We start from the raw sequence: 23,161 nt of genomic DNA, 5'->3' as shown, positions 1-23,161 counted from the left end.
AAATATGGGAATAATAAAATAAAATAAAAGTTGAAAATATATGTTTGGAGTTTATTCAGCAATGAGTACTTTTACTACAAAGTACATTTTCCTAATTGTACTGAAATACTTTAACTTCAGTTCCATTCTTGATGCAGTACTTTAACTTGAACCTGAGTATTTTTAGATTGTGGTATTAGTACTTTTACTCAAGTAAACAATCTGAATACTTTTTCCAGCCCTGCCCACAGAGGACTTTGAATGTTTTACTGATATTTTACTGATTTTTGATTTCCCCCCAGAGAGGAATGCTGCAATGTGGCACTTCCTGTATGAAAGTATTTCTTATCAGAGCAGAGCTGCCATCGAGACAAGCCTCTCTATTTCTCCCTAAAGGAACATCAAACTACTCCTGAACACCACAGCAGGATCTCGGCCAAACCCCGGTGAGTACAGAGACGAGACCACCGACTGAATATCTGCTCAACATTTAGTTTCAGCTAGAATCCAGAGAACAGCGACTCCAGATGAACTCGTGCTAAAGCTAGCAGGCCTGCTCACATGCTTTCTGTCAGAGCTCCTGCAGCTTGTCTTTGCACGGCAGCACAGCTGAGGATATTTACTGCGTTTCAACAACCAGTATTTGCTCTCAACTTCAGACAGGAAGTTCCTCTCTTTAACTGAGGTTTGCTGTGGGGGGTTCCTGGTTTTAGCTTCCATATTTTCTTCTGAGTATGCGTTTGATTCTCTGCTGTCTCCCTCTCTCTGATTTTCCTTTACTTCCTCTCTGTTAGGAACGTGACACAGACACTTGGACTCAAAAGCACGACTCAAAAATAAGTTTGCGGTTCAAAAAGGACTTTACTTAGATACAGATAAGGTACAAACAAAAAATCACTCCTGAGGCAAGAAAAAGCAAACTTCAAACATGGGAACTAAATAAACTTGACTATGAAAACTTGCTACAAAAGTCTCTTGTTATGAAAAGCTGGCTCTCTTGATGGCTCAAGATGAACTGGCACAGGACAAAGGGAGACGAGGACTGTATGCAAGAGGTAATGGGACACAGGTGGCAACAGTCAAGGGAGGGGCTGACAGTCACACGGGAGGAAGACCCACAAGGGCAGGAGAGCTCTGAAACGAGAGAGAAAATAAAAGAAGAAGTGCAGTGACAGGACTAGACAGGTGAACAAAGAGACTTGACTAAACATAAATCTACCCTGGGCTATGAACTACACATGAAACAAATAACATGAACCTGATGAACTAACTTAACATGACATGAATAAACAGTGGCGGTTCTAGACCAGTTTGACTAGGGGGCCAGTTATTTTCTGAGGGGGGCAGAATAAATGCAGGACGAAAAAGAGAACTAGACAGTATGAAGTAATTGCGCATAAGAAAACAATGCAATACAGTTATTGGTATTTGTTTCAGTAAACTTATTTATTTCAGATATATCTTATAGTTATTACTGTTAGCTTCAGCTTAAGTTATAGTACCATTTTTGCACTAACACCATATCATATTTATATAAAAATAAAGGCAATGAACAGTTACATCTCTACTTCACATAAGGGTGTCTGCATCCCAGGCTGTTGTTTCCTTCCCAAAATCTCACATTACAAACAAAATCTTGCGGTTTTTGGCAAACCGATCAACAAGTTTACGCAACAAGAGTACCAGAAAATATACATTTTTAAATCCACAGAAAAGGATTTAATGTAAAAGTCTACAAATCTTAAATGTTGACTTTAAATGTAATAAAATACATGGATATAGATAGAAAACATAGATTTCAGATGTATTATTTCCCATAAGCACAGACACGTAGGCTATTTAACAAACATGAAGACTGAATACAGAATGCACACCTGTTCTGCACGCGCACTAATCAGTTTCGTCTATTCCGTCACATTTCTAATAAATGTGATATCTGGAAAACACACAGATTTACATATAAAAATAAAGGCAATGAACAGTTACATCTCTACTTTACATAAGGGTGTCTGCATCCCAGGCTGTAGTTTCCTTCCCAAAATCTCACATTACAGCAACAAAATCTTCGGTTCTTGTGATTTTTGACCGATCAACAAATAAGTCAAGATTCAAAGCCTTTGACCTCCTTGACTCCATACTAAGCAGACCCAGATTGCTCAGTCTCTCATCAGTGATGGTGGATCTGAGAAAAGCTTTGACCAGCTTCAATGTAGAAAAACTACGCTCACAGGAAGCAGAACTGACTGGGTTTGCGACTGCTATTTTGCAGAGTCTGAAGAGCTCAAAAAACACTTCTTTATAAGGCTCAATGAACTGAACAAGCTCCACTGTACCGTCAGGTCTCTGCATCCCAGTCTTTATGTTCCTATCTAACATTCTGCTGAACTGATATAGTTCATGCCCCAAGTCCTCAATATTTGCATCATACAACTGAGCAAATGAAAACAGAGTTGTCTCCTTCAGAAATGCATCACTGTTGGGGTTAAGAGCTTGGATGCTAAGCTCATTGAGCATCTGATCAATGGCAGGGGAGAAAAAGGCTGCACGAAGCCCGTGTCTCTGTCTCCCTCTGTCCAACAGTAGTCAGTGCGAAGCTTTCAGCAGGTTTAGAGCTCAGTCATTTTTGTCGTTTTGCTGCTGGCTGTATTGCAGTATCACTTCATCCCAACACTTCATCCCACAAGTTATCAAAAAAATGACTCCTGCCTGAAGTCATTCAATGTCTGAACTAAATATCCAACTAAATCCACAGCCTTTGAAAGGTCAAGGGATGAAGACTGTAACATGTCAGAGAGAAATGTTGTTTCTGCAAACACTTTACGGAGTGTTAGAAGATGCACAATGAATTCTAGATCCCTCTGTGCCAGCAGACCACGTGCCTCAATAGATCTCTCACCATTGCGTTCTTGGGCTATGTCTTGCAGTACTCGCTTGAGGGCCGGTAATCTATCCATTAGGGCTGTGGCGATACACTAATCTCACGATACGATACGATACACGATATTCAGCCAACGATACGATATATATCACGATATTCAGCCAACGATACGATTCGATATAATTCGATACACTTATATCATTTTCTGAAAGATTTTAAAGGGACAGTGGGATCTGGTGACATCTTGTGAGTGTTCCAGTGACTTGGATTGAATTAATTCAACTGAAAACTGAAAGCATCAATTATACAATATATGGCTCTGACAGAGAGTCTCCAGCTTGCAAATGCTGGACAAAATGAATCAAAAGATCTGGTGAGAAAATTAGTTTCATTTATTGAAACAGTGCAAACTGTAGCTGTAAAGTGCAGTATCACAATGGAGAATGAAAAGGTGCAGCAGGTGGCGGAACACGGGGGATTTAAATGGGACTTGTTAGAAATTAAAATCAATGTTTTGATGGCATAAAGTACCATAAACATACCGTCAGTTTAAATGCTGTTTTATACTGAAAAACCAGAAGTTGTTGTGCACAACCAGTTGTTGAGCTTTTATTCTGAAAATCCTTTATCTCCGGTTAGCATTTAGCATGTGGCTAATATACAATTTCCTATAGAGGTGCATTTAGTAGCGATATGACACGGAGTGTTGCACACCGAAACCTACTGATTTCAACACTACAACTATAGACGTCGAGATATTATTATTGCTGAATATTAAATGAAGGTACAGTTTATTTGAATACGTTTGTTTACAGACGTGGGTAGCATGAGACAACATTCGGAACTACCGGAAATGATACCAGCCGTGAGGTATTTTTGGAGTATTGATTACAGCGTTTAAAATGTATTAAATGAAAAGTCATGAAAGAGATAAGGAGGAGAAAAGGCGTGTTTAGTTATATATTTAATGTTCAATGTCTGAATCCTCTGTAATGCGCAACAACGAACATTGGAGACGTGGAGGGCCGGCCCCCAGCAGCGCCAACCGGCCCACAGGGAGGATTCAGCAGAGGATATTTAACAGCTGGAAAGGTGGAGCTCGCTCTCTTCCCTTCGCCAGAATCCAGCTGTTTTTCTGACTGAATCATCTTCTGCTTGTAACATTACCGCGCTTTTTATTAATTAAAGTATACATTTGAACCTTCTCAGAGACTCAATCAGTCTCCTTTTTAAAGCTTCTCTCCTGGACGCGAGAACAACGAACACAGTTATCAGACTTAATGTATCGATACCCGCGGCTGAAATATCGATACTTTCTCGGAAAACTAAATATCGATATATATCGCAAGATCGATTAAATTGCACAGCCCTACTATCCATAATGTTAATGTTTCCATTATGCTACAATGATGGGGAGTTGTCTTTTCTCTTACTGTGCCACAGAACAACACAAACACTTGTATTTGTATTGTTATTATTTTTAAAGTAAAGTAACTTGTTACTAGTTACTTTTACAATTTAGTAACTAATAAAGTAACTTGTTACTTTTTTGAGAGCAGTAACTATAACTATTACTAGTTACTTTTTAAAAGTAACTTGCCCAACACTGGTAATAAATCATCATTTTTTCATTTTTTTCACTTTACATTTTTAGGGGGGCCACAGGGGGGTCAGAGGCCAGTGTTAGGGGGCACTGGCCCCCCCTGGCCCCCCCTAGAACCGCCCATGTGAATAAATCAACAGACATGACGGGATGTTACACTCTTTGTCCAAGCTGACACTCAAAGTCTTTGACCAGAGCACTTTTTCTTTAGCTGTGTTTCTTCTGTTTTGCCAGAACTCGTGGTGGAAATTCATTTATTTTAACACTTGTGTTAAATAGGGTTGAAATGGGATATGATTCTCATGGTATGACAATCTCCCTAAACAGATTCGGTGTAAAATATTACATTACATTTAGCTGACGCTTTTATCCAAAGCGACTTACAATAAGTACATTCGACCAGGAAGACACAAACTTGAAGAAAACAGAATCATAAAGTGCATCAGGTTTCATAGAGCCAAGTATTTCAAGTGCTCCTCAACTGGCTTTAGAGGAGCCAGTCCTTTATTAGTATATAAGTGCTTTGTTAGTAGTTCTATCGCTCGAAGTGGAGTCGAAGGAGATGAGTTTCAGTCTGGAAGGTGTGTGAGCTTTCTGCTGTCCTGATGCCAATGGGAGCTCGTTCCACCATCGTGGAGCCAGGATAGCAAACCCACGTGTTCCTGCTGATGGAACTTGGGTCCCCCTCGCAGCGAGGGTGCAGCGAGTCGTTTGGCTGATGCAGAGCGGAGTGCACGCGCTGGGGTGTACGGTTTAAAATATGTAGACAGGACGAAATTGAAAATCGAATGTACACCGAATGATAATCCTCAATTTGAAAAAAATCTGTGTTACAACGTCAGTGTTAGGGTGGAAATAGAATATTTCAATATTACTGTAACTTATTCAAATATAGTCTGGGAATGTAATGTTTTGCAGAAAATAATGTGTAGTAGCCACGCCCCTTTTCCTACTTCCTATGCGCATATGCACATGTGTTAGTTCTTCCAGTCGAGCACAAGCAGCATTGTAAACAATGAGTTTCATTCTCAGCTACACCGCGTGATCGTCCATCCTCTGTTAGTGACTGCAGGAAGACATATGACACTGTCCCAAAATAATCAATTAACCTGTAAGTGTGCTATTTAGAAATCAAACATTCTCTCTCTCTCTCTCTCGATCTGACTTTCATTACATTTGTCTCGAGTGTTTCGTCAACTTAACGTGTTGCTTAAAATGATACTTCTGCATCCAGTCTGTGACGCTGTGAGTGTTGCACGGCCAGATACGGCTCAGCTGACTCAGATCAGGAGATATGTGATACATTATGAAGTGATGTGCCGCGGACTGTACTTAATGTACTCTGATCCGGGTACTGATGTTGTGGCAGATATTTAAGTAAGCTTTCTTAACGCTAATGTTATAATAGTCAGATTGCTCTGAAGATGGAGGTGATATTCTATTCATGTTCACGTTCACACAGTCGGTGATTTTTGCCGGCCGTCTTTCCTGCAGCGGCAGCTTTTCTGTGTTTCCTTTCTCCTGTAATATGACTTGATTGCTTTAAACTCCGCACACTGAGCTCTGATTGGTCAGCAGCAGGGGCGGATCTAGAAAAAATATTCATGGTGTGGCAAGAGGGTGGCAGGAGAATTTGAGGGGTGGTACCCCCTGGCAGAAGTATATGCTGATTTAATCGCAGTCATATCAATCAATGTTAACTTGGAAAGCCACAATATTGATATTTTAACTCAATAACATCAGGTGACATTATTGTGGCACATCAGTAAAGCCTTACATATACATATATAAGGTGGCAGACTTTATGAATTGTAACTGAACAATACCTGAATGAGTTTGTTTCACTCTTAGACCAGCAGGGGAACCACATCTATGCAGACTGCTGCAATAAGTACATTCATTAACTGTCTCATCGATGTTTGTCTGAATTAATATGATACTATTAACAATCATATTATTCCTATCAGCTGTCAATCACTGTTATGATTCACATATTGATTCATTATTGAATAAACTATATTTTTTGGAGAGTTAATGATGAATGTTCCTCAAGATGCTTGCTCACCCTCCTTCAAATTTGAAAGACAAGTAATTATATCATGTATCAAAAGAATCAAAGGAACAGTTCAGCGCCCCACGACTTCACTGCAAACAGTTACAACCTTGACTTTACATCAGAAAGAACACACATTAAAGAAGTGACTAACTGCATCAGTTATGGTTAGAAAACGTGTATTCAGCTCAAACATAAACATCGCTGCAGTTATGATCCAGTGGAAAGTACTGACCTGCTGGCCTAGTTAAATCAAAGTGGTTACTTTCTGTTGGCTGGGCAGTGTAGTTTTACACACCGTCTTATTTGACTTTCTCAGGACTTTAAACTGTTTTTTGGGGGCAGACCCCACAAAGAAAAAAATATTATACACACGTAAGGTCATCATCTTAACAGTTTATTATTGTCATCGACTCATCCGTGAGCAGAGCGTGAAGTTGCCTATAACAGCTGAATGTGGCGATTACCATCTTGATCAGCAAAACGCCTCACAAACGATTTAAAGCTATGGTGCGTTTTGATTCAATGCTGAGTACAGCCAAACTTGACAGGCTCTTCTCTGTCATTGTAGACCGCAAACGGTGGCGGCTCCAGAGTATTTGTGTTGGGTAATCTATGGGGCTAACCCTACAGTGGTGGGGCTCAAGTCAGTATTTGTAATGTAATTACATACACGCCCCCCCTTGACAGTGAAACGCCACGCGTGAGGTTTAGATTATTTCCCTGTCTCAATCCAAATTGAACTGTATGAAACAAAAAGGCACATTTGTCTTGTAGTAAATAAAAAGGGCGACCTGGAGCCAATCCTGCAACTTCCCCACAGGTGAAAGAGCTGACATGCTGAAAACCCAACCCCTGCAGGGGGGTCTGGGGAGATTCTCCCCCAGGAGATTTTTCGAAATACTAACATAAAATACACATTCTGGTCCTCTCTTGAGAAGACAAATAAATACATCTATTACTACACAACATATTTAAACAATGAATACCATTTTAGTTTGTTGTTTACTTTGTTCTGAAAGCTGAATCTGCTGCTCCTCACTGAGAGAAGAGGGAAGAGGCTGTGAGTTACTTTACATGGTGGATAAGGACAGCCCCCATTGTTCTGTGTGTCAACATGAAAGACAGCCCACACTATCAATCATCACACCGTGGGGTCTTATTTCATTACGTGTTGATTTCTATCAACACGTAATGTTGTATCGATGTATATAGAGATGTACTACAGCAAAAATATTCTCCGTCGGGACTTCCTGCAACAACACCACGCCGTTATCTTGATTCTGATTGGCCAGAAGACATGATCAAAGATGTTCTATTCGAGAAGATGATCACTACGTGACAAAAGTTTCCAAAACTGTTTCTAGTCTTCGGTATTTCCAGACAAGTGGCTGAAATCAATCTTACTAACTGCTGTCTGTGCAGTTTACTCCGCGAGTTGGCGGACTTTATTTTGCTTTCTTTAAGATCATTGTTCATGGTGGGGCTAAGCCATTTCTTGGTATGGCTGTAGCCTACCCCAGCCATACCCTGACCGCAAATACCTCATTCCTTCCGTCTACTTGGATCCGAAATGCTTCTCGTTTTGAGCTGTCCCCCCGTTCAAAGGAAATCGCCGCCAATCATATTTCCAAGCTCTCGCCAGGGGGGGAGGGGTTACAAGGCTCGCGTCTTGTGCTGCATTCACTTGCACTCGGACATTAGAGATTTCCTCTCATAAATGTCCGATGAACCACAACTTTTCTTTCAAAACAAAACTGCCAACTGGGGTGGCAGCTGGGGTGGCAAGGTATTTTTCTGAGGTGGCAGCTGCCACCCTGTAAAACCGCCACTGGTCAGCAGGCGGTGCTTTCACTGAGTTGAGCTCTTAGCCTGCAACCTAACCTGCTCCGGGGCAGGTTAGCCGCACAGCATAAGTTACCATGGAGATCTAGCCTGCTAAAAAGAGAACCAGCTTCGTAGGACCGGAAACCCGAGTTTTCCCTGAAGTTAGCCGCTAAGCGAAAATCCTGCCTCGTAGTACAGGCCTCTGAGCAATAACAGTTCATGGCGAGTACGGCGAATACAAGTTGTAACAAGCAGTAGCGCTGAGCAAAGTCACTAGAACGCGACCAAACACTTATATAAAGTCAGGCAACACTAACCAGCTTAGTGTGATTCTGTTTATTTGACCTTACTTCAATAACCATCCGTTCACTGTTATTGACCATTGTGAAGAGGCAGACGTTTTCCTTTTGTTTTGTATTATTGCAGCAATCGAATGGAATCAATACATGGGCAAAATGGACAAAAACTACGCCGGTAAAATATGCGTGTAGAAAACGGCTTATACCACAATATGATTGCAACAAGTAGTCAAGATAGTCTGATTAGCTTCGGTTGCTATGCTAACATCACCTGTAGAATGCCAGAGAAACGTTCATAACAGCGTTGTGATGCCAAACAGCTTTCAGACTAAAACACATTCACTTATGGGGATGGGGGATATTTATCAGCTGCTTGTGTGACAGTCAGACAATGAATACTTTCCAGCGGCCGCTGCCGCGAGTTAACGGGAGAATAAACTCCGGTAGACGAGCAGCACTGCAGCGGGCGGTAATGCAGCTGAACCACATTAATAAACAATACACCACGGCACTCTGGAGCAAGGTACAAGGTTGGAGAAGTAGTTCTTTAATTTAATCTGGCTTCGTATAATTAAAAACTACCCAACGCAGTCCTCTATTGATGTTGTTGTGAGCGGTGTTGCGGAGAAAATCAGCGACATAAAACGCTGTGTGGGTCATAAGAAGGCACGTAAACGGTTACGTCATGACACAAACAATGACGCAATAATTCACCTTTGAACCTGCATCTGTAACAATGAGTGGACCAAAGAAAAGAAAAGTCGACATTGAGGGCAGAGTGTTTAATGAGGAGTGGACAGCTAAATATTTTTTCCCCGATCTGCTACTGGCCTGGCCCGTCTGTCCAATTTTAAAACTCATCGTGGCCCCAGAGCCAAAAAGTTTGCCCACCCCTGATCTACAGTATCCATCTAGCTATCTATATTATTTAACACCATATGGTTTAACTATCAAGCTGGCAGTGAGATTAATTATAAAAACATTGTTGACGTGCTTTTTTAAAGCTGACTGGCCTCTTCATACAGCCGTACATTCTCAAAATGATATTGGTAAACGAATCACATATCCTAATCTCAATGGTTATTTTCAAGCCTGCATAAGTGTTATAGTTAATAACAGTAATGCTGGAATTATAAGGCAATTTGGAAGTGCACTACAGCTAGCAAAGCACAAGGTGAATACATTTGCTAATGTTAATGAATGCTAGCGGCGAGACAGGTGTCGACTGGACCTCCAACGGCACAGGTCATGGGGTTGGCAGTAGTGTTAATTTCGTTGACTAAAACTATGACGAAATATGTTCGTCAACGACCTTTTTTTCCATGACGAAAACGAGACGATGACGAGACGGCACCGACGGCAGTAAACAATAACTGTAACGAAATCATCATGCAATATCGTTGACGAAAAGTGACGAGACGAAAATGTAGTTTACTAAATAAAAACGATGACAAAATCTCTCTTTACTTTCGTTGACGAAAAATGAGGAGACGAAATATTATCAAAGATAACGTTACATCTCTGATAGTAAATTTTTCTCCCAGCAGTTCCATTTCCGGTGCTGCGGCAGAGCAGCAGCTGTTTCTGTGCTGCGTGCGGCGGTACATTTGAATTACACCGGGCAGCGGCACAATATGAACTGTCAGGAAGACTCGGGTCTAACTAACCTTATTTAACAGAAAATAAAATGGCAACAACAGGGCTTCGGAGCAGTGGTCGCGTTAACCGAAACCCCCCCGTCAGCGCGAGTGAGTGATACATTGTGCACTCGACGGATAATAATGGATTATGACGGAAATGTTACGATCCTGTCCGTCAAAATGACTGACAACTAAAAAGTCTAAAGCCACCACTGCTTGGGAGAAAGAAACGATGTGATATTTGAGCCCATTTTCGCTACAATGAGGCGGAGAAAAAAAGCGAATCCATTGTTTCATCAGAAGGGAAGCAATGTGGCCACAACACAGCTGGTACAAACACCACAAACCTGACCAGATACTCTCTGCAAAGCTTCTCAATCATTCAACCTGTGTTTCATCAAATAAGGATAATCTTATTTATTTATATACTAAAATGACAAATTATTGGTTTTGGCTAGACTAGTTTGACTGAAATGTTCTATATAATCTGATGACTAAAAAAGACTCAACAGTTTTCATTGACAAAAAGTAGACTAAAATAATTAGTTTTCTTTGACTAAAATAAGACTAAAATGCTCAGACTTTTAGTTGACTAAAACTTGACTAAATAAAAACAGGATGAAGGTGACTAAATATGACTAAAACTAAAAAGGAAATTTAACACAGGACTAAGACTAAAACTAAATAAAAAAATAGCTGACGAAATTAACACTAGTTGGCAGGACCCCCGACAGAACAGTAGTCGGCTGGACCCCCAACGGCACAGGACATAGGGTCGGCAGGACCCTCGGCAGAACAGTAGTCGGCGGGGCCTCCAACAAAACAGGGCATGGGGTTGGCAGGACCCCCGGCAGAACAGTAGTCGGCGGGACCCCCAACGGAACAGGACACAGAGTTGGCAGGACCCCCAGCGGAACCCCCAACAGACCAGGATATTGGGTTGGCAGCACCCCCGGCAGAACAGTAGTCGGCGGGACCCCCAACGGAACAGGACACAGAGTTGGCAGGACCCCCAGCGGAACCCCCAACGGACCAGGATATTGGGTTGGCAGCACCCCCGGCAGAACAATAGTCGGCGGGACCCCCAACGGGATAGGACATAGAGTTGGCAGGACCCCCAGTGAGACAGATGTCAGTGGGACCCCCAACGGAACAGGACATTGGGTTGGCAGGACCCCCGACGAAACAGGTGTCTGCTGGACCCCCAACGGCACAGGACATAGAGAAGGAACTTGAGTAGGGACTTGAGTAGGGACTTGAGTAGGGACTAGAGTAGGGACTGGAGAGGGGACTCGAGAGGGGACTTGAGAGGAGACTCGAGAGGGGACTCGAGAGGGGACCTGAGAAGGAACTTGAGAGGGGACTCGAGAGGGGACCTGAGAAGGAACTTGAGAGGGGACTCGAGAGGAGACTCGAGAGGGGACTTGAGAAGGGACTTGGAAAGGGACTCGAGAGGGGAATTGTGTCGGTCGGTACGCCGACGGGGAGCTGGAGTCGGCCGGAACGCCGACAGGACACGGGGAGCTGGAGTCGGCCGGAACGCCGACAGGACACGGGGAGCTGGCGTCGGCCGGAACGCCGACAGGACACGGGGAGCTGGAGTCGGCCGGAACGCCGACAGGACACGGGGAGCTGGCGTCGGCCGGTACGTCGACATGACACGGGGGTCTGGTGTCAACTGGGGAGCCAGTACTGGAGCCAGAAACATGGCAGCAGGGGCCGAAACTGGGGCCAGAACCAAGGCTGCTGGGGCCGAAACTGGGGCCGGAACCATGGCTGCTGGGGCCAGAACTGGGGCTGGAACCATGGCTGCTGGGGCATGGGCTGGAATCCTGGCCCTGCGTCTCCTAGAGGCCTTTTGGAGACTCCGTGGACCTCCAACAGGACAGTAGTTGGATCCCAGGAAAGGCTTGAGAAAAGTTTCCAGGACTACTGGTAAAAAGTTGTAGCCACTCAGGCAACAAACTCCTGAGCCACGGCTTGCGAGCAACCTCCTGATGTGCTTCCTTCAAAGCAGCCACTCTACCTCGTCTAGATGAGGCGTCATACCAGGTATACAAAATGTACTCCAGAGAGTAACCAAGACGTTCCGCCTGCAGAATCAAAAAATCGGAATCTGCTGAGTCCAAAGCTGGTCGGTCCATTCTGTCAGGATTATGGAAATTGTGGAAAAGGTAGGACCCAAATGCAGACTACAAAATGGGTAAAGGTCTATAAACAAAAGCAAGCTTTATTACAAAAGACGATGACAAAAAACATGACATGAAACACAACGAAAGCACAAGGAAAAAACATTACCGAAAGACTGACCGTGACTGACATGGAGGGAGACAGGAAAAACAAACAATGAACCGACATGGAGCACAGGGGAAGACAAGACTAAATACAAAGAAGGGTAATCACAGGACAAGACACAGCTGGGCAGGGGGGGGCAGAAACACAAGGGCAACAGGTGAACACAATCAGACAATCAGACACAGGAGGGCAAACACAGAGACAGGAATCAACAGATAAGACCGGGGGTGAACACTTTTCAAAATAAAAACAGGAAACCAGAGACAGACCAAACACAACACAGACCGTGACAGTTCTTTCAGTTATCGAGCAATTGAACAGCTAGCTGATAACAAAGCATGCGGCTCTGACCGAATCACTGCAGAGCACCTTAAACTGGCAAGCCCGAAGGTTGCAGTTCTTCTTGCCATTTGTTTTACCGGCCTCATGACTCATGGTATGTTGCCAGACTCCATGTTGACGGTTACCTTGGTCCCTGTCATTAAGGACAAAGCGGGCAAGGTAGGGAGCTTGGATAACTATAGACCAATTGCTCTGGCCAGTGTGTTATCCAAAGTCCTGGAAAGAATTTTGTTGGATAGACTATGTTCTTATTTATGTACCTCAGATAACCAGTTTGGCTTCAAGGCTAAGCATGGTACTGAGCTATGCATCTATGCTTTGAAGGAAATGGTAGAAACATATAGAAGACAGAATTCCACTGTTCTGATTGGTTTCATTGATGCCTCGAAGGCTTTTGACCGAGTTAACCATCATAAACTGTTTTTAAAATTGAGACAAAGAGGTGTGCCCAACAGTATAATTAGGATCCTGGCTTATTGGTATGCCGACCAGAGCATGCGGATCAAATGGGGGAATGCAGTCTCGGCGCCATTTGGTGTTGGTAATGGAGTCCGCCAGGGGGGGCTCCTCTCACCGAGCCTTTTTAATATCTATATGAATGATCTATCAGATGATTTAAGTGTCTGTAAAACAGGGTGTGTGATTGGTCATGTGATTGTAAACCATCTTATGTATGCCGATGATCTGGCAATTGTTTCTCCTAGCAGTGCTGGTTTTCAACAGTTGCTAAATGTTTGTTCTGATTACGGAGTCAAATTTGACGTTAAATACAATGCTAAGAAGAGCGCTGTAATGATCTGTAGAGCAACAGGGGATAAGAACCTTTGTTTTCCAACATTCTATCTGTCAGGACAGGTGCTGTGTGTTTGCTGTAACACGAAGTATCTGGGACACATCATCACAGATGAAATGGCTGATGATGATGATATGTATAGACAGCGGCGTGTCTTATATATACAAGCCAACATGTTGGCTAGAAAATTCTCTTGGTGTTCAGATGAGGTTAAGGTGAACCTCTTTAGAGCGTATTGCACTCCTCTCTATACTGCCCCCTTGTGGGTCAAGTATAAGAAGGCGAGCCTCCGGAAGCTCCAGGTTGCATATAATGACTGTTTGCGTATACTGCTTAGAAAACCAAGGTGGTGCAGTGCAAGTGAAATGTTCTGTAATGCACGAGTCAACACGTTCCATGCTCTTTTGAGAGGTCTGATACAAATTCATCTGTCGATTGAATGTTTCTCATAACTCTGTCATTATGCTGCTTTCAAATCCGTGTCTCAGTGCTGTACGATACCAGTCACCTCTGTGGAAACATTGGTATGGCTGCCTTTTTTTAGTTTGTATTTGAGTGTTGTATGTTTTGTAATAATGGACCAAGAGTCTCTTTAAATAAAGATGATGATGATGATGATGATGATGATGATGATGATGATGATGATGATGATGATGATGATGATGATGATGATGATGATGAGTTCTTGCGAAACACATGAAGTCTTTCAAAGACAGCGAAGTTGTGAAAGAAGCATTCCTGGAGGCTGCCGACGCGCTTTTTGGGGACAGTACAAATAACAGTAGCATTTCAACATATGTGGCAGCACTGTTCAATGTTTCTTGAAAACATTACCCACTATAGTGACGTGTGAATAAACTCCAACTCTGTATCAACAACACTGTTGTGTAGCTTCAGTTAAATACTTGTATGTGTAGATTAGAAAGAGGTAAGATAAAGGATCTGCAGTATTTTATGGAGTATTAATCGTACAAAGGTCAGTTTTATACAAGTAGAAGTGTGTATTCACCTGGTAGTAGACTGTCAGTAATGGCTATGCCTCTCTATTTGGACTGGTAGATCTCGGCAGACTGGCAGCTTTAAAAGTATCCCTCGGTTCAAAAAAGGTTGGGCACCCCTGGACTAGACCATGGGTCGGCAACAGGCGGCCCACGTGGGCCATTGTTGGCCCGCCAGCAATAATATTTGAAAAGTTTTGGCTCATCGGACATTTATGAGAGAAAATCCCTAATGTCCGAGTGCAAGTGAATGTAGCACAAGACGCGAGCCTTGTAACCCCTCCCCCGGACCTGGCGCGAGCATGGAAATGTGATTTTCATTTGAACGGGACGGCGCAAAACGAGAAGCATTCCGTCTACAATGACCGAGAAGAGACTGTCAGCATCGATTCAAAACGCACTAAAGCTTTGGATCTTAAGAAGTTTGTGAGCAGGGGCGGACTGGCCAACTGTAGAATCTGTAGAATCACAGACGGCCGGAACCGCAGCAAGGCTCCCCCCCCCCCCGTTGACAATCCACTAGCTGGGCCGCCATTTAGTGGTTCCGAAAAAAAGGGCCAAACTTACTTGCCGACCCCTGGACCAGACAAAACAATGAATACCAATATTTGTGAACCATTTTCTTTTGCACACAGAAAGGCCCTTTATGTCCATAGCCTACAGGAATTAAGCTTTAATCAAATTAACATGGAGCCTTGTCGTACTACTTCAACAACAGCCAAGCAGAGTCTGAATATATCACAGTATTTAGTTTTGTTTTAACCTGTCATACTTTTTCAGGAAACAGATAAACAAAAGATATGTAATTACATTTTCCTTTTTGTCCTCAGAGTGAAGACATGTCTGCTGCCAGCTGTCTGCTGACTGAAGATCAGTTTCTGTGCTCCATCTGTCTGGATGTGTTCACTGATCCAGTCACCATACCATGTGGACACAACTTCTGTAAAGCCTGCATCTCTGAACACTGGGATGTTGATGTCCAGTGTCAGTGTCCTAACTGTAAAGAGGTTTTCGACAGAAGACCTGAACTACGCGTCAACACTTTCATCTCTGAGATGGCTGCTCAGCTCAGACGGTCAGCTCAACAGAAAGCCAGCAGCAGCAGCTCAGAGCAACACGTTGTTAAACCAGTGGAAGTTCCCTGTGACGTCTGCACTGGAACCAGACTGAAGGCCCTGAAGTCCTGCCTGGTGTGTCTGGAGTCCTACTGTGAGACTCACCTGGAGCCTCACCTGACAAGAGCAGGCCTGAAGAAACATCAGCTGATCGACCCTGAGGAGAACCTGGAAGGCAGGGTGTGTGTGAAGCACGATAAACTGCTGGAGCTGTTCTGTAAGACCGACCAGATGTGTGTCTGCATGCTCTGCACTGTTTCAGACCACAAGACACATGATGTTGTTCCTCTGAAAGAAGGATATGAAGGAAAGAAGGCTGAGCTGGGGAAGACAGAGGCTGAAACTCAGCAGATGATCCAGAAGAGACGACTGAAGATCCAGGAGATGAATCGCTCAGTGGAGCTCAGTAAGGAAGGAGCAGACAGAGAGATAGCAGATGGTGTTCAGGTCTTCACCGCTCTGAAGGAGTCTGTTGAGAGAAGCCAGGCCGAGCTCATCGACACCATCAAAGAGAAGCAGAGAGAGACAGAGGAACAGGCTGAAGGCTTCATCAAAGAGCTGGAACAGGAAATCTCTGAGCTGAAGAAGAGAAGCTCTGAGGTGAAGCAGCTCTCACGCTCTGAAGACCAGCTCCACCTCCTCCAAAGCTTCACGTCCCTGAACGCTGCTCCACCCACCAAGAACTGGACAGAAGTCAGGGTTCGTCCTTCATTCGAGGGGACTGTGGTGAGAGCTGTGACTCAGCTGGAGGAGACGCTCAGGAAACAGATGAAGAAGCTGCTCGAGGTCAAGCTGAAGAGGGTCCAGCAGTCTGAGGTGGAGGTGACTCTTGATCCTGATACAGCACAACCCAAGCTCATCCTGTCTGATGATGGAAAACAATTTAATCATGGTGATGTAAAGAAGAATCTCCCAGACAATCCAGAGAGGTTTAATGATAGTTACTCTGTGTTAGGAAAGCAGAGTTTCTCTTCAGGAAGATTTTACTACGAGGTTCAGGTTAAAGGTGTGACTGACTGGACTTTAGGTGTGGCCAGAGAGTCGATCAACAGGAAGGGAAAGATCACAAAGACCCCTGGGAATGGTTTCTGGACCATAGGTTTGAGAAATGCCAACAAGTTCTACGCTTTCGCTGACCCTGATATCCATCTCTCTCTGAAGTCTCAGCCTGAGAAGGTGGGGGTCTTTGTGGATTATGAGGAGGGTCTGGTCTCCTTTTATGATGTTGATGCTGCAGCTCTGATCTACTCCTTCACTGGCTACTGCTTCAAAGAGACACTATACCTGTACTTCAGTATTCGGGACAATTCCCATTTTGGGTTAGGTTGCAAAGGGGATAGTAATAACCCTCTGATCATCACTTCTGTGGATCACACAGAGTAAAAAAATGTGGATTTTCCACAGAGGGATTCGTTATGACTTAATATGATAAATATATACTGGTGATGTAAAGGGTTTTCATTGATCTATCAGATGCTTTTTTTCTTTGTTAACGTGTCTATGATGTTTCACATGTGTCCTACTACTTATAACCAAGGCCAGCGCACTGATCTATATTATCCAATACAGTCTCATTATTCTAATGATTGATTACCTTCCTAAAGACTGTTAGATCATCAGAAAACAACATGTTCTTAGAAATTAGAAGCATGAAAAGTTCCCTAAAGGTCCATGGTGCCGAGGGCAAAGCCTTCACCTGTCTGATCCTTGACTACATCTCAAGAGTTGATCAGCGGCACTCATTACTCAAAGGAACGGTCATGCACAGAGCTTTGGGCGGGGGACATTAATTGCCGGTGCACATTGTTCAGAAGAATATGGAATATTTGTAATATTACACCATATCACTTATGGTGTAAGAAATTGAAAGAATATAATTGACATTTTAAAAGTCAAGGCCATTTAGAAAAGCATGTATTTTTACTTTTCACTAGCATCAACATGTCTGTTATTAATCATTAAGAAATAGTTTGATTTAAATGTTGTTCATGGTTGCTATAATGATAATAATGTTTATCTTCTTTAATACGGGATGAGATGTTGATAAGGCTGTAAATCTGTGTTTTTAGAGTGGAATCAATTACTTTAAAGTATGTTAATGGGCCGTAGGAAGGAGTGCAAAGGATCATGCTTCTGCTAATGGGGATCATAATAATCTAAATAAAAAAACACAAGGACACCTTATGAATATTACCTTTTTTCTTTATATGAATAAATGGAAGCAAAGCAAAGTGTTTTATTGTGTTTCATTCAGACCGACATCATAGATATGGTAGATATCAAAGCTTAACAATGGCTAAAACTATAAAGCATTACTTGATTTGTTGAGACATCCAATGGCTTTAGTTACGATTGTTGTGACTTCATTATACTTTGAATTAGTTATCATCAAAAGGTGACATTTAATGCAAGCTAATGAATGTTCTTGCTGTGGATGCTTTTTTGAAACGGGCTTGCAATCCCATTACCATTATTGCCACATCATGTAATAATGTACATATACAGGTTAATACGAAACAACATATACAGGTTAATACCCATGCTTTAACGTCTTAAGCCAACCTGATCTCACCAGAATGCGTGACTCCACCACGACTCCTTAACATCACAATGCGTGGTGGAGTCACGAACTTTGTTACATTTGCGTGTCGGCACCACGCAAACAACCCCAATGTAAAGTGAATGAGGCTCCTTTGTCGTGGTGCACACACGCATTTCTACAACGTCCCGCAGTGAGCTTTTATTCTATACAACGTTTTTTAAATCTACTTTATAGCGTGTAGTAACTCACGGGAGGCTTCTTTTATTTTATTTGTATTCATAATTATTTTTATTTTTCGTCAGAATGTAAAAATTACATTAGTTACGAATTTGTGTTCTCAAAAAACAGTGCATTGTGGGTAATGCAACTGTGATTTTTATTAAATTAGTTTGTTTTTAAGGAAGGCCAGCTTCAGCTGTGTCAAATAGATTGTTCCCTTCAGTTAACGTTATTTAAAAGATAATTATCATGTCTTGTATTACGAGCGTCCATTCCCATTGGATAACGGATAATTTTACACCCGGAAGTAAGTAGCCTATTCTCCTTACTGTCGATTGATTTTACAGTGATATCTGCACTACTCATCGACTAAAAAACACCAAATTGTCCTTGTTAATTACACAACATTGATTGGTTTGAATTGTGTGCAATGCTTTTGTATTTTCCCCCTTCGATTCGGAGAAACAAATATTTTTTCGGAGTTTTTGGACGGCAGAAGACACTACACTACCCAGAATCCTCAGCTATCGTTTGGGACTACACCATGAACCCCGTGATCAGCCCTCAAGCTCTTTGATTGGTTGACCTCCAACTGCATCCATATGAAAAAAAACGTTTCGTAAAAGAGAAAATCATACTTTATTCAGCAGTGCTTGCTTTACTCTTTGATAGTCATCACATGAATGCATTGTAATCAATGGTTTGGCTGCATTACATATTACACATCTGTCTTAGTTCTTTATTTATCTACAGAGATCGGGCATCAGCATAGACCGGAAACTATTCTTTTATCGTTCTGTTTTAATTTCACAATAAAGTTAGTAGTAATATTTTGTTTTGATATTATTGTTTTTTATTAACTACTAGACCGCTGGGTCATGTTAAGACCATCTTTTTTTGGTTGCTATGAATTTTTTCCATCGCTTTTGTTACAAATATCAAAACAATAACAAAATAATATTCGTCGTAAACTAAACCGGAAACAGCAGTATATTTTATTTTGTTAACACTGTAAACTTGACAGCCTTTTAACCTATGCTTTTAACCCAAACCACCTACTGGTTAAAGCACGTTATTACACGTTTAGAGTAATTGCAATGCAGGAAGATTGTGTTGCTTTTTAATGACTGTTTAAAATGCCTTTTTCTTAATGTCTTTCATTTTTGTAACGCACTTTTGAATGTGTTATATTTTATGAAAACATTCAAATATTAAGAGTACATACAAAATAGTGGGAAAGTAGAAGGTCAATTATATAAATATAGAATAGAAAATATCAAGAAGATACTCAAATGATATCTAGAGTAAAACAGTTTAGTGCCTGATAGGAGGATGTGCTAACTAATAAGGCTTTATTTAAAGAAATGTGCAGAATACGACAGTGTAATGGTGGAGGTACACACATTGATAGATGTCTTGTAATGCACTGTTGATGAACCTGTGACCTAAGTTTGTCATTCATTGCATAACTACGCTATTGTGTATATGATATGTCAATAAACCTTAGAAAATCTTGAAATCTTGAAAGGGATGTGCAAAATAGCAATTATATACAGTCTTTAATGAACTATTAGAGAATAACGAGTAATGAATATGCTTTAAACGGATCTGCAGATAAATATTTAGTCTTCTCAAGCACCAACAATCAAATATCTCTCCTGATTGTTGGCACTTGACAATCACCTTCACTGAATTTCATTCAGGTGTAACTAAAGTCTGATTTAAGGGCTGTTTATATTTCACATCATTAATCCAAATCTGTAAAGTAACTAAAATAAATGTAGTGGAGTAAAAATACCAGGTTAACCTTAAAGAAAGCCCTCAGGATTATAAAAGACCACCATCACCCCAGCCACAAACGGTTCTGTCTGCTGCAGTCTGGCAGGCGGTACCACAGCATCCGGACTAAAACCACCAGACACAGAGACAGCTTCATCCCACAGGCCAGAAGACTATTAAACACCTGAATTTAGAAATAACATCCATCTGGCTGCTACTTAGAAATTATTTATCTAATATATCATATTCCAATCACTTGTATATAGACTCTTATTGCACTATATCACTATTTTTTCTGTGTATCTGTTTTATTGCGTAGCACTGTTGGAGGAGCCTGTGACCTAAGGGGGGGAGGGGGGTAGGACACGTTCGATTCCTGTTTTGAATAGTGTGCCGTCGATGGGTTTCATTCCATTTCAAAGTCCTTTTGGACGCTCTGTGTAAACGTCGCGCATCCAATCACAGAGGTTGAGGACTGATCACGGGGTTTGTCAAGCTAAGCACATGGTGTAGTTCCAAACGATAGCTGAGGATTCTGGGTAGTGTAGTGTCTTCGGCTATCCTAAAACGCCGAAAAAATATTTGTTTCTCCGAATCGAAGGGGGAAAATACAAAAGCATTGTACACAATTCAAACCAATCAATGTTGTATAATTAACAAGGACAATTTGGTGTTTTTTAGTCGATGAGTAGTGCAGATATCACTGTAAAATCAATCGACAGTAAGGAGAATAGGCTACTTACTTCCGGGTGTAAAATTCTCCGTTATCCAATGGGAATGGACGCTCGTAATACAATACAGAGGACATGATCATTATCTTTTAAATAACGTTAACTGAAGGGAACAATCTATTTGACACAGCTGAAGCTCTGGCCTTCCTTAAAAACTAACTAATTTAATAAAAATCACAGTTGCATTACACACAATGCACTGTTTTTTGAGAACACAAATTCGTAACTAATGTAATTTTACATTCTGACGAAAAATTTAAATTATTATGAATACAAATAAAATAAAAGAAGCCTCCCGTGAGTTACTACACGCTATAAAGTAGATTTAAAAAACGTTGTATAGAATAAAAGCTCACTGCTGGACGTTGTAGAAATGCGTGTGTGCACCACGACAAAGGAGCCTCATTCACTTTACATTGGGGTTGTTTGCGTGGTGCCGACACGCAAATGTAACAAAGTTCGTGACTCCACCACGCATTGTGATGTTAAGGAGTCGTGGTGGAGTCACGCATTCTGGTGAGATCAGGTTGGCTTAAGCCCTGAGCCTGTTTTTCAGGTTTCAGGCTCGAAAATGCCACTAACACAACAAAGACTATATCTTCACTTCTAAAAGGGGTAAATTAATAATCCTTTCTCTCAAAGCAAGGTTACATCTGTGAGTTGGATGTCGAAGTGTCAGAATCAATATAGATGTTTTGATTTTAAAGTAAATTCAGATGGAACACAGTAAAAACATGTACATTCTAATGTCCGCCTAAAAAAAACCCATTACTTATAGTGAAAACCACCCTTGAATGATGGGCTAGTAGACTAAAAGCTTTAGGAATCCAAACTATAACATATAATAAGTACCCTGTATCAAGATTGATGCAAAACAAGTGAAATTTGACCTTTTTAGAGAGGTTTAGAAAAATAAAGTCCAAGCGGACTCACCTCTGGGTAATTTGGGAACCATCAGTTCCATTTGAACTTTTTCACTGTAAAAATCATTGTATTACTTTGAATTATCACTATAGGTATTCATTCCATCCAAATACAACTGTTGTGAAAAAAATAAAAACATAGGCCTACTCTGTTATCCTCTGAGCCTCTGAATTAGCCCCGAGCGAAAAATGCTAACCTATTACTGCACCGAAAATCACTCCTAGCTCCCTTATTACTTATCCTAGCTGCACATCCAACACATTGTTTATGATCGTAAGGAGACACAGAATCTAACGGTGCCCACCTCAACACTGAAAGATACAAACTCGCGACGTTATCAACAAAAACGTACATCAAAACAAGTGGCACTAGGTACTAACATGCGCGAGGCTAACATGGCTCACCTTCCTCTGTGTCTGGTCTAAACTGGTCTTCAATGGCATTACAACGATAAAAACGATGATGTAGTTAATCCATAGGTTAATATCCAATGTGGCTGTGTCCCCTTTGAAATGTTTTGATAATCTATAAGCAATAAAACTGCATTTCCGTTATCTGCTGTCCGCTCTGTGCTCCGTGTGCTCTGGGTCCTGCTTCCTTACGTAGTAAACAATAAGTAAAGTCTGCTGCGTAATGTACTTAAACTGGCTGGCATTCTTTATACTTTACGCAGGACCATATCTCTGGAACCCATTGGTCGATTTGGGTGATTTACACCTTTTTCTTAACCATTACATCCAATAGAATCGATGGGCAGTTCCCAAATCCACGTAAACATTACCATTGCGGACGTAATAGAGAAGCAAACGAAACATATCTGAAAGTACAAGCCTGGACGGCAACACTTTATACCCAGTATATTGTCATAAATATGATGATGGATTATCAGTAAAAATGTCTACGTGACACAAAGACATTGAATTAACCTTGAGCGGCGTTTTTATTCCGTTGAACACAACTTTTGATCACAAATCATAAAAGGTAAGACGTAATTATTGTAATATTTTTGAAACCGGATGTTGTTTACTTTCTCTTTTCTGGCTGATAGCTCCAGGAATTCAAGGTCGTACAGTGATGACATTACATGTGTGGAATCTGTGGAATCTCAGCTTTAAATCGTATATCTTGTTTGTGCAGTTAAGAT

The 23,161-nt window shown here is 41.7% G+C and overlaps 1 protein-coding gene across 1 annotated transcript; it reads left to right on the top strand.

Annotated features, from left to right (window-relative positions):
* Positions 1-293: 293 nt before the first annotated feature.
* LOC117441292 (zinc finger protein RFP-like) lies at positions 294-18,053 on the top strand. The gene is made up of 2 exons (XM_034077482.2): positions 294-425; positions 15,538-18,053. The coding sequence occupies exon 2, from the start codon at positions 15,547-15,549 to the stop codon at positions 17,203-17,205; it is 1,659 nt and encodes a 552-aa protein (XP_033933373.1). The 5' UTR covers positions 294-425; positions 15,538-15,546; the 3' UTR covers positions 17,206-18,053.
* Positions 18,054-23,161: the final 5,108 nt, after the last annotated feature.

The sequence above is a fragment of the Pseudochaenichthys georgianus genome, unplaced genomic scaffold, assembly GCF_902827115.2.
Source record: "Pseudochaenichthys georgianus unplaced genomic scaffold, fPseGeo1.2 scaffold_1645_arrow_ctg1, whole genome shotgun sequence".
NCBI classification, from domain to species: Eukaryota; Metazoa; Chordata; class Actinopteri; order Perciformes; family Channichthyidae; genus Pseudochaenichthys; species Pseudochaenichthys georgianus.
The sequence above is the reverse complement of the archived record's forward strand: the minus strand, read 5'-3'. Positions and strand labels throughout refer to the sequence as shown.